We start from the raw sequence: 13,634 nt of genomic DNA, 5'->3' as shown, positions 1-13,634 counted from the left end.
ACATGTAAGAGTTAAGGAAGTATGCTACCTTACACACTGTACCTGTGAGTTTGTGTTACATGTATGAGTTAAGGAAGTATGCTACCTTACACATTGTACCTGTGAGTTTGTGTTACATGTAAGAGTTAAGGAAGTATGCTACCTTACACATTGTACCTGTGAGTTTGTGTTATATGTTAGAGTTAAGGAAGTATGCTACCTTACACATTGTACCTGTGAGTTTGTGTTACATGTAAGAGTTAAGGAAGTATGCTACCTTACACATTGTACCTGTGAATTTGTGTTACATGTATGAGTTAAGGAAGTATGCTACCTTACACTTTGTACCTGTGAGTTTGTGTTATATTTAAGAGTTAAGGAAGTATGCTACCTTACACATTGTACCTGTGAGTTTGTGTTACATGTAAGAGTTAAGGAGGTATGCTACCTTACACATCGTACATGTGAGTTTGTGTTACATGTAAGAGTTAAGGAGGTATGCTACCTTACACATTGTACCTGTGAGTTTGTGTTACATGTAAGAGTTAAGGAAGTATGCTACCTTACACATTGTACCTGTGAGTTTGTGTTATATTTAAGAGTTAAGGAAGTATGCTACCTTACACATTGTACCTGTGAATTTGTGTTACATGTATGAGTTAAGGAAGTATGCTACCTTACACTTTGTACCTGTGAGTTTGTGTTACATGTAAGAGTTAAAGAAGTATGCTACCTTACACATTGTACCTGTGAGTTTGTGTTACATGTAAGAGTTAAGGAGGTATGCTACCTTACACATCGTACATGTGAGTTTGTGTTACATGTAAGAGTTAAGGAGGTATGCTACCTTACACATTGTACCTGTGAGTTTGTGTTACATGTAAGAGTTAAGGAAGTATGCTACCTTACACATTGTACCTGTGAGTTTGTGTTACATGTAAGAGTTAAGGAGGTATGCTACCTTACACATTGTACCTGTGAGTTTGTGTTACATGTAAGAGTTAAGGAGGTACGCTACCTTACACATTAATTGTACCTTGAGTTTGTGTTGCATGTATGAGTTAAGGAGGTATGCTACCTTATGCACAATAAATGTATCCTGATTCTCTCACTTTTTCTAGCTATGGATAATTCTTATTGAGATCAGTGTTAGCACTGTGTACATTTAAAATATGTTACCAATCACATTTTTTTATTAAAGTAAACCAGCACCTTCCAATTTAACAAATTGTGAACAAGATACAGTAGAGCCAAAGTTTACAGCTGTTTCATCCTTCTAGGACTCATCAGTGATGCTTAAGTGCCTAAAGTATTAATCATAGGAGGCAATTAAAAAACAAAATTAAAAGTTGAAAAAAATGTCAAAATCTTGATGGGGAGGTATTGAAGGCCCAATATTTCAATAAATTTCTTAATTTTCACCATTTGATTTGTAATGATAATAGATTTTAAAAGAATTTCAGTGTAGAGCTCTTTTAAAAAAGAGATTCATGTCAGAAGAATGTAGCATATATCTTTCAAGTAAATGTATAGTTAAGCAATAAGCTGCATGTAACAAGAGGTCCAAAGGACCTGCATCACCCACCTGGTATTTAGGTTGGTACCATTTTATATATTTTATATATACAAAGTATGATTAGGTAAAACAAGCTTGACCTCAGAGAAAAGTTATTGTTTTAAATGCAACCTTGTTTGTGTCATATGTAGAAACTTACGGTTAATTATATGTGACATTGAATATGTGTTAAGGCTATTTCCTTCCACATACTTTATCTAAGGAAACTGCTAACCAAATATATCATGATTATATGCCATTTGGTTACTTAATCACATGAAGTTTTCTACTGGTCACACAATGTTGACCCAAAGAACTTAATTATGGGTAAAGGTCATGTACATACAGGGCATCACTGCGGTCCAAAAATCAAGATTTGAGGTCTTCTAGATAAAGATGAGAAATCATTTTATTGTTTTAACAACATTGACCTGGTGACCTTGAATACAAGACAAAGTTTTTTTTTTATTTTCGGGAACACTGTCAAACTTTATCCAAGAAAACCTAACAACCAAATATCATAATTGTAGATATATGGTTCAATGATAATTCATTAAAGTGTTTCCACAAAGCTAACATACATGTATGTGACCTTAAATATGGGTCAAGGTCATCCGTTTTTGCAAACTATATTGGGCTTCATCCCAGTCACCTAATATCATGACCCTAGATCTCTTGGCTATGGAGGAGAAATCATTTGAGTGAAAATATTGATACAAGATAGACAAATGGACGACTTACATCTTTACCATGGCCAAGCTCACATGCTCGTCAGTCAGATGAGCTAATAAATTAGTACACAAGAAACCTTGAAATGTGTTACAACATTTTACAATCGAAATCTGACAAAACCACACCTAACATTCCACTACACAATCATCACCAATATACATATCTCTGGCTATGGTCCAGTCTGTATACAGGACATAATCATACAAATATTGTGTTTTTTCTAAATCTAGCACTTTGAAATTCATAGCACCAATTACGATGTAAATATACAATACAAAATTGTGTTAATATGTGATATAGTCAGTGTATAAAAGAAACAGTGCCTTGGCATCACAACTTTAATAAGCACAAATGTCATATGAATATTTCTTTGTATCTCATGTATTCCATCCCAAATATTTTTAATATATAATATTTAAACTGAAACATAATTAGAAGGTACCAGCAGCTGTAGCCAAAAGTACTGCCACATGTAAGTTTTTATATATACATATGTATTTCCTTAGCGGGAGTTTCTGATGACCTACCTCTGCATAAAAATAGTATCTTTATCTTAAACTAATACATGTTTATGTACAATACAAAATTCTGACATTCTTGTTTAATAAAACACCCACTATTTCCTTTTTGTTGGTCTTTTAGTTTAAATAATTTTCTGGTATGGTTATACGCAAAAAGGATGATGATGAAAAATGAAAAATATTTTTTTTTTTTTTTTCAGGTACCAGTATATGTAAATTCTGTTGTGGAATGTATGACAATTATTTTAGAAAACATGACTGCATTACAAAAACTCTATATAAAACATGAATATACAACAAAACACAATAGAAAACGAAGACAATATAAATTGATATGCCATTGATGTTTCAATCATATTGCACGAATAAATCACAGCCCCTCATTAAATACATTGTATGGGATAATTAATATTAAACTAACCATTTACCTGTACACCGAATCACTTCCTTAAGTTAACTGAATTAATGCACACTTCGATTAAAGATGATGTGTGAATTTTCCTCATTTTTTTTTAAAAAGTAGTTTTTCTATCTCAATGTATAACCATACAATATAATTTCTTAATTCTATGAAAGAATATCAGGAAACCCTTTCTGTGAATGTCTCTAGTACTGTATACACTAACAAGTGCAATCATTGATTGCGAAAGCTCACCGGCGGCAACAATCACACTATGCATTCATTTTTTATGTATGTACATTGTATAAGCATGTCATTTTGAAATTGTATGTCACATAATATCACTCCTAGACCTCTAATGAATGTATAGACCAAATAAGAAGGGTGTGGACTTACAAGCTTTTCAAAACTAACCCCCAAAATCTTTAAAGTGAGTTTTTGTGTCAAAGTCCACAAAATGGTAAAATGCCAAAATGCCAATTTGTTTCTTCATGATTTGCCACAGCATAACTCCAGGATCTCTAATGAATGTATAAACCAAATTAGAAGGCTGATAGGTGTATACTTTTGGACTCACCCCCAAAACTTTAAAGTGAGTCTTGGTGCCAAAAAAGTTAAGTCCACAATACGGTAAAATGCGAAAAAATCACAATTTTTTTCTGCATTATTTTGCCATAACATCACTCCTAGACCTCTAATGAATGTATAAACCAATTTAGAAGGGCATTAGGTGTATACTTTTGGACTTACAAGCTTTCCAAAAACTTACTCCAAAAACTTTAAAGTGGGCTTTGGTGCCAAAAAAGTTAAGTCCACAAAATGGTAAAATGCAAAAAAATTACTCTTTTTTTCTGCATTATTTTGTCATAACATCACTCCTAGACCTCTAATGAATGTATAAACCAATTAAGAAGGGTATGAGGTGTATACTGTTGGACTTACAAGCTTTCCAAAAACTTACTCCAAAACTTTAAAGTTTTGGGGTGGGACGCCGACACCGACGCCGGGGTGACAGCATTAGCTCTCGGTTACTCGTAACCGGTGAGCTAAAAAGTATTGTTCAATATTGCTATGAAGGACATCTTCATTAATAAGTTCATCAAATGGTCATGACTCTAAATTCCATTGTAAAAACCACGAATCAACATAGATTACAATAAATATCAAATTAACAGAATTCAACCAGATATGTTAGTATTAGTATTCAGCCTCTGATTACAAGAGCTCCTTTTTTATATACAAACATGGAAAACAGCATAAGAAAAACAGTCCATAGAGCAATGGAATCAAAATAAGGCAGGTTATGTAACACTCCATTACTGGTTAGTCTGAAGCCCTATCAATCTGCCATACAGATCCTGTCATGTAGGCAGTGGAACATTGTAACAACCCAATACTGATAGATCTGTAGGCCTATAAATCTGCCATACAGATCCCGTCCCTGTAGGCAGTGGAACATTGTAACAATCCAATACTGATAGATCTGTAGCCCTATCAATCTACTGTACAGATCCCGTCCTGTAGGGAGTGGAACATTGTAACAATCCAATACTGATAGATCTGTAGGCCTATAAATCTGCCATACAGATCCCGTCCCTGTAGGCAGTGGAACATTGTAACAATCCAATACTGATAGATATGTAGGCCTATAAATCTGCCATACAGATCCCATCCCTGTAGGCAGTGGAACATTGTAACAATCCAATACTGATAGATCTGTAGCCCTATCAATCTACTGTACAGATCCCGTCCTGTAGGGAGTGGAACATTGTAACAATCCAATACTGATAGATATGTAGGCCTATCAATCTACTGTACAGATCCCGTCCTGTAGGGAGTGGAACATTGTAACAACCCAATACTGGTTTGTCTGTAGGCCTATCAATCTACTATACAGATCATGTCATGTAGGGAGTGGAACATTGTAACAACCCAATACTGGTTTGTCTGTAGGCCTATCAATCTACTATACAGATCCCGTCCTGTAGGGAGTGGAACATTGTAACAACCCAATACTGGTTTGTCTGTAGGCCTATCAATCTACTATACAGATCATGTCATGTAGGGAGTGGAACATTGTAACAACCCAATGCTGGTTTGTCTGTAGGCCTATCAATCTACTATACAGATCCCGTCCTGTAGGGAGTGGAACATTGTAACAACCCAATACTGGTTTGTCTGTAGGCTTATCAATCTACTATACAGATCCCGTCCTGTAGGGAGTGGAACATTGTAACAACCCAATACTGGTTTGTCTGTAGGCCTATCAATCTACTATACAGATCCCGTCCTGTAGGGAGTGGAACATTATAACAACCCAATACTGGTTTGTCTGTAGGCCTATCAATCTACTATACAGATCCCATCCTGTAGGGAGTGGAACATTGTAACAACCCAATACTGGTTTGTCTGTAGGCCTATCAATCTACTATACAGATCCCGTCCTGTAGGGAGTGGAACATTGTAACAACCCAATACTGGTTTGTCTGTAGGCCTATCAATCTACTGTACAGATCATGTCCGGTAGGCAGTGGAACATTGTAACAACCCAATACTGGTTTGTCTGTAGGCCTATCAATCTACTATACAGATCCCGCCCTGTAGGGAGTGGAACATTGTAACAACCCAATACTGGTTTGTCTGTAGGCCTATCAATCTACTATACAGATCCCGTCCTGTAGGGAGTGGAACATTATAACAACCCAATACTGGTTTGTCTGTAGGCCTATCAATCTACTATACAGATCCCATCCTGTAGGGAGTGGAACATTGTAACAACCCAATACTGGTTTGTCTGTAGGCCTATCAATCTACTATACAGATCCCGTCCTGTAGGGAGTGGAACATTATAACAACCCAATACTGGTTTGTCTGTAGGCCTATCAATCTACTGTACAGATCCCGTCCTGTAGGGAGTGGAACATTATAACAACCCAATACTGGTTTGTCTGTAGGCCTATCAATCTACTATACAGATCCTGTCATGTAGGCAGTGGAACATTGTAACAACCCAATACTGGTTTGTCTGTAGGCCTATCAATCTACTATACAGATCCTGTCATGTAGGCAGTGGAACATTGTAACAACCCAATACTGGTTTGTCTGTAGGCCTATCAATCTACTATACAGATCCCGTCCTGTAGGGAGTGGAACATTATAACAACCCAATACTGGTTTGTCTGTAGGCCTATCAATCTACTATACAGATCATGTCCGGTAGGGAGTGACAAAACATGCCAGAATCCAGTTACAGGGGTTTACAATTCTACTGACTCGTACATTCTTATAAATATATCAAACTTTGTACAATATTGGCAAGGAAAGTTGATTTGTATCTTCAGTGAAATATTACATATCAGGCTATACAAACTGACATTACCTTGTTAAGAACTGTCGAGGTCAAAGGGATTTGGCACAAATTTCCAACCTAACGATCCATATTACGTGTTGTGCCAAGTCCCTGTGCTTCAGGTGTTCCTAATTTAAGAAAATGTCATTTGCTTTCTTACAATCAAAGTATCTTTTGTTTAAAAAAAACTAAGTTATACATATTCAATAAAAAACACTCAGCAAAACTTAAGAAGAACGAAGTAAAAGCCCAATGTATGGGGTCACCTGTCGACCAAGTGGATTTTCTCTGGGTACTCCAAGCTTCCTCCCACACATCCATTTTGGCCATAAGATTGATTAATATAAATTCGTATAACATTTTAAAATTGTTGCACTTAATAATTTAAAGTTTGGGCCAAAGATGACATCATTTAGTGATTTTCCATTCCTTTTGACAACATTGTTTGTTTGTTTGTTTTTTTAACTTCATATTAACAGTCAGGGTCATTTAAGGACATGCCAGGTTTGGGAGGTGGAGGAAAGCTGGAGTACCCGGAGAAAAACCAACGGCCTACGGTCAGTACCTGGCAACTGCCCCACATATGTTCGAACTCGCAACCCAGAGGTGGAGGATTAGTGATAAAGTGTCGGGACACCTTAACCACTCGGCTGCCGCGCCCCCTGACAACAGACAGAAACGTACAATGGAAGGGACATAACTCTGCATAATCACTTTATGGTTTTAAGATACCATTCCCTGGTACAAGATTATCATTAGTCAATGCATATTAACTGAAGATAGCCGAGTACAAGAGTATATGAACCAGCATATAAAGTGGAGAAGACTACATTTTCAGTAGATATGTACAATAACTCATCTTAGATAGTAGACAATAAAATGGCAATATGTTGATTTATCATAAAACTGAATTATCACTGATTTTAGTATTATTATCATTGTCCTATCTCAGTTACTGTAAATCTTATTATCTTTAAGGATGAAACAAAATCCTGAAAAATATATACCTAGAAAATAATATCAAACTGAAAATACAGTCTGCATTCCGTTTCATCTCTTCTGTGAAGGATTTACTCTTTTTACTGAAGTCTTACAATGTATCATGAAATTGCGAAATTTCAAACATTACAAAAAATCATATCATATACATGTTTTTCCTGTCTACCAGGATACCATACACCCAATCCAATGTTACAGTACTAACAAATGGATGCAAAAGGAAAAAAAGTGTTGAAACCTAGCCAGCTGGTCAGACAACACTAAACTTTTGAGCATCTCATGACAAAAATGCTATATAAAAATATTCTGAGGGATAAACAATAGTATAATGATACACAGGAACAGCAGTTAAAGTTCTATTGTTTAGATCATTTAACAAATATTATGCTATTCAAATTTATAATCATATCATGAAGATTTACTCTACTATAAATGATAACATCTATAAATTTTGTAATAATTTTCACACAGCACTTTATATATTATTGTATCAAAATTAGAGCAACTGTTATATATTATGCTATAATTTAATGTTTGACCATGTAAATCAACAGTGTGAATGATTACGGTCTCTTTAACAGACAGGCATACAGTTATTACCCATCAGGCTATAAGTACTGCCCAGGCCGCTTTCATCGCAATAAACAGTTCATCTAGATTTATCAGAATTGTTTCTTTACATTATATAAGAAGAAACTTAGATGTCACATAATGTTTTCCTTGTGAGCCTTGATTACCACATCCAAGAGATAAAGGTGACGAGGACATCTCAGTGATGGAGACCTCCAAGTGATGAAGACTTCTGAGTGACAAAAACTTTCAAGACATGACAACGTTCAAGTGATGAAGATGATGAAAACTTTCAAGTGATGAAGATGATGAAAACTTTCAAGTGATGAAAACTTTCACGTGATGAAGATGATGAAAACTTTCACATGATGAAGATGATGAAAACTTTCATGTGATGAAGATGCTGAAAACTTTCAAGTAATAAAGATGATGAAAACTTTCACGTGATGAAGATGATAAAACTTTCAAGAATTGTATCAATGTCAGAAGTTTATTATGCTTATACTACAAAAATGTTACCTTCAAATTAGTCCCCGAGTTTAGCTTAAAGGTAACTGGTCGAGATCAGGTTTTCTCAGTCAAGGGCTTAGATTTCCAATGTACATATAGATCTAGTCAAATCCAATTCAAGGCCTTTCCAATACCTATTCCAGGCCCTAAATATATTTTCCAAAGAAATTTCCAGAACCAATAAAATACAGTTTGTTAACAAAATATCATTATGCTAATATGTATACATAACATCATAGACAAGTTCCATTCGCGCACATAAAATGGCAATTGACAAAACTATATTTTCACATATTACACAAGCTATCTTTGGACAGCTATCTTTGGATGAGGACAGGATTTGTGGCATGTGTTGTCTCTAAATCAATCCTTGGGTTTGCATAGCTTTAATACAGCGCAGGGCTTTCTTAGCGGCGGCACTTTTGGCGATACGATAATTTCGTCCGATTCCAACAAATACGCCTTTACTGACGACATTGACAGTGACCCGGATCTTCCCTTCTAAAGTCCTCTCTGGTTTTCTGAGAAAAACAAAATGTAAATAATAATTACTGGAGTGAAATAGGATAAGTCTGTAGAATACCAATATATCAAGAATTACCTCCCTTTAGGTAATTCAGCAGAATACCAATATATCAAGCATTACCTCCCCTTATGTAATTCTGTAGAAAACCAATATATCAAGAATTACCTCCCCTTATGTAATTCTGTAGAAAACCAATATATCAAGCATTACCTTCCCTTAGGTAATTCTGTAGAAAACCAATATATCAAGCATTACCTTCCCTTAGGTAATTCTGTAGAAAACCAATATATCAAGCATTACCTTCCCTTAGGTAATTCTGTAGAAAACCAATATATCAAGCATTACCTCCCCTTAGGTAATTCTGTAGAATGCCAATATATCAAGCATAACCACCCCTTAGGTTTGGTTTGTTTTTGTTTAACGTCCTATTAACAGCCAGGGTCATTTAAGGACATGCCAGGATTTGGCGGTGGAGGAAAGCCGGAGTATCCTGAGACAAGAGGCCCATGGGGCCTGTATCGCTCACCTGGTTCATGTTCAATTTGTTAATACATATACTCTCAAAGGGACTGAAAGACCCTACAACATAATTGTGTTTAAAGAAACTAAGTCCCTCAGGGTGGGGAAAGACCCTTGGGCCTTTTTTTTTGCATAAGAATTGTGTTTATCGCTTAATGTCCAGCGATGCTATACATAGTTATGGGATGGAGCCTGGAGGGTCACAGTAACCATTTATGCAAAATCTGTTTCCATTTCACCAAGGATGTTTCTGACCAAATTGGGTTCAAATCCATTCATAACTTTATGACTAGTACTGTAGTGATTTAAAGGAATTTCTTCTATTTCCCCTATTTGGCCCTGCCCCTTTGGCCCCTTGGGGTCAGAGTAAATATTTATACAAACTCTTTCCCCCTTCCTGGCCAAATCTGGTTGATTTCCATTTAGAACTTTATGACTACTAGTCATGAAGTTCTAAATGGAAATCAAGACAAATCTCTATTTACCCTATTTTGCCCCACCCTTCAGGCCCCTTGGGGGTCAGAATCAATATTTATACAAACTCTTTTCCCCTTCCCCCAAGGGTGTTCCGGACCAGATTTGGTTCTAATTCATTCATAACTTTAGGACTAGTAGCGATTTAAAGGATTACCCCTATTTCCCCTATTTGGCCCGCCCCTCAGGCCCCTGGGGGTTCAGAATAAAAATTAATACAAACTTGGTTCCCCTTCTCCCAAGGATGTTTCTGACCAAATTCGGTTAAAATCCATTTAAAACTTTATGACTAGTAGCCATTTAAAGGATTAACCCCTATTTCCCCTATTTGGCCCCGCCCCTCAGGCCCCTGGGGGTTCAGAGTAAAAATTTATACAAACTCTGTTCCCTCTTCCCCCAAGGATGTTCCTGATCAAATTTAGTTAAAATCCATTCATAACCTTTATGATTAATAGCGATTTAAAGGATTAACCCCTATTTTACCTATCGGACCCCACTCCTCAGGCCCCTTGGGGTTCAGAGTAAAAATTTATACAAACTCTGTTCCCCTTCTCCCATGAATTTTCCTGACCACATTTGGTTAAAATCCATTTATAACTTTATGACTAGTAGCCATTTAAAGGATTAACCCCTATTTCCCCTATTTGGCCCCGCCCCTCAGGCCCCTGGGGGTTTAGAGTAAAAATTTATACAAACTCTTTCCCTCTTCCCCCAAGGATGTTCCTGATCAAATTTAGTTAAAATCCATTCATAACTTTGTGATTAATAGCGATTTAAAGGATTAACCCCTATTTTACCTATCAGACCCCACTCCTCAGGCCCCTTGGGGTTCAGAGTAAAAATTTATGCAAACTCTGTTCCCCTTCTCCCATGAATTTTCCTGACCACATTTGGTTAAAATCCATTAAAAACTTTATGACTAGTAGCCATTTAAAGGATTAACCCCTATTTCCCCTATTTGGTCCCGCCCCTCAGGCCCCTGGGGGTTCAGAGTTAAAATTTATACAAACTCTGTTCCCCTTCCCCCAAGGATGATCCTGACCAGATTTGGTGAAAATCCATTCAATACCTTAGGACTAGTAGCAATTTAAAGAAAATGTTGACGGACGCCGGACGCTGCGCCATGGCATAAGCTCACCTGGCCCTCCTTCGGGCCAGGTGAGCTAAAAAACCACCGGCCTACGGTCAGCACTTGGCAACTGCCCCACGTAGGTTTCGAACTCCCCTTAGGTAATTCAGCAGAATACCAATATATCAAACATAATAACGAGTGGTGAATGATGATAAGATGTACACCACATACCCCTAAAATAGCCTGCAGGAAACATTGTTTCAACTTAACCTAATTTCTTTTCATCTGAAAGCAGTAAATCTGATACATTAGAGACACAGAAGTTTGGAAGTGTATGACATACAGATAACGAAGAAGTACTAACAAAATTTGTCTGATTAATCAAATCTTAAAAATAAGCTGTAGAGTGAAAGCATATCCATTTACTTATTGCCTTATTAACCAGAAAATACTCACTCAAATTTGGCTGTCTCTGGTTCCATCTCCAATAGCTCACGCACTGGTGACTTGGGAATGCTCTTCAAGTACTTGTCTGTCAACATAAAAAAAAAATGTACAGTGGCGATAATCATTGATACATAAAGTTATAGGAAAGCAAAGAACAAAAGTAGTAAGTTTTAATTTAGAGACAATAACAGTTATCTGTCTCTGTCTTACTACAAAAACAAAGGTATTTACAGAGGTACTTCAAACATGTTAGTACAGTTATAGTTAATAAATATTTTACATCAAGTATTCAAGGTATAATATAAATTACATATCTGAGGAATGCAATTGTGGTATTAATCTTAGTTGTACTATATGTATGTGTCCCTCACATATCTAAAATTCTAGGCTGAATCATACCTTAATTTCCTGTACTTAGCTTATCGAAAGATCTGTGTACTTAACCATGTACTAGGTATCTACGGCCTATCAATGTACCAATTCATATACCTATCTTAATATCTACATATTTTCATATCTCCAAGTATATACATACATGTATATTACTTATCTAAATACATGTATCTACATTTTTATACTATCCAAGTATATACAAATACAGTCAAACCTCGATGATTCGAACTTCGTTGATTCAAATTTCTCGCTGTATCGAACTTTTTGCTTGGTCCCGAATTTTCACACTATATAACACTACTAACGAAACTATGTATGATTCGAATTTTTATAAATCGAAGTTTTCGATGTATCGAACTTTTTTCGTGACCCGTTAGCTATGATATTATAGGTAATTGACATCTCATGATTCGAACAAAAAATTCACCTGTACTGACCACTGGACAGGTGTTTGTCGTGACCCCTGCGGCAAGATTTCACACCTCTCCCCCAAATGCCCTGACTGACAATAGGGATAACGATAGCGTGTGTTGTCACTCCCGGTCATGGGGTTAATTAATAATCAGACCAAATTGATAGATAAAAGGTGTATTTAGAAGCCATGACATTTAATCACTCCGGTAAAACATTTCGGTAGTCGCCTCTGATAATCTCCGCCGTCATTGAAATCAGCGGTCGGTGAGTAAATTTTACGGAACTGTAAAACAACCGGACCAATTTTAAACGCAAACAGTTAGCGATGGCTTCACTCATATTCAAAGTGTCACGTTTCAAACTTATACATAAATATCCAAGTAAATCGATTATTTGTCATTCAATCATGCATTCTCCAACCGATCGGTATTCCGTATTTTGTATGCACATAACGTAAACGCACGTGTCTTTAGCAGAAAAGCCTAACGACTTATGAAGTGTGCATTGTACTTCTTTTGCTTTATCTGTTAAACGCGATATAAGTGTTTTGTAACCAATACATATTTTGTTTAATTAATAAAATGCTTAGGTAAAATTAATGAAAAGAATTTTTATTTTGTTGTGTTTGAGGTATACATTAACTAAACTTTTCGATGTGAGCCTGACAGGCAACGATCAACACGAAGACACTGAGGACATGTAACGTTAACAGATATGGTCATTATCAAGAAAACATCGATCTATTGTCAACCATGAATAATTCGAAGTTCCGCTGTTTCGAAGTTTTTCTGTTAGTCCCTTGAACTTTGAAACATCGAAGTTTGACTGTATATATATCTATCTGAGTATCTACATAGATATATATATACCTGAGTATCTATATCTATATACATGTATACCTGAGTATCTACATAGATCTATACCTATCGGAGTATCTACATAGATCTATACCTATCTGAGTATCTACATAGATATATACCTATCCGAGTATCTACATAGATATATACCTATCCGAGTATCTACATAGATATATACCTATCCAAGTATCTACATAGATATATACATGTATACCTGAGTATCTACATAGATATATACCTATCTGAGTATCTACATAGATATATACCTATCTGAGTATCTACATAGATATATACATGTATACCTGAGTATCTACATA

The 13,634-nt window shown here is 36.1% G+C and overlaps 1 protein-coding gene across 1 annotated transcript in view; it reads right to left on the bottom strand.

Annotated features, from left to right (window-relative positions):
- Nucleotides 1-7,099: 7,099 nt before the first annotated feature.
- LOC117323090 (endoribonuclease Dicer-like) overlaps nt 7,100-13,634 on the bottom strand; it is a 29,575-nt gene continuing 23,040 nt past the window's right edge. The window contains 2 exon segments of the mRNA XM_033878101.1: nt 7,100-9,136; nt 11,663-11,738. Coding sequence (XP_033733992.1) covers nt 8,974-9,136; nt 11,663-11,738 — 239 coding nt within the window. The 3' untranslated portion in view covers nt 7,100-8,973.

This window comes from Pecten maximus, chromosome 3 (genome assembly GCF_902652985.1).
Source record: "Pecten maximus chromosome 3, xPecMax1.1, whole genome shotgun sequence".
NCBI classification, from domain to species: Eukaryota; Metazoa; Mollusca; class Bivalvia; order Pectinida; family Pectinidae; genus Pecten; species Pecten maximus.
The sequence above is the reverse complement of the archived record's forward strand: the minus strand, read 5'-3'. Positions and strand labels throughout refer to the sequence as shown.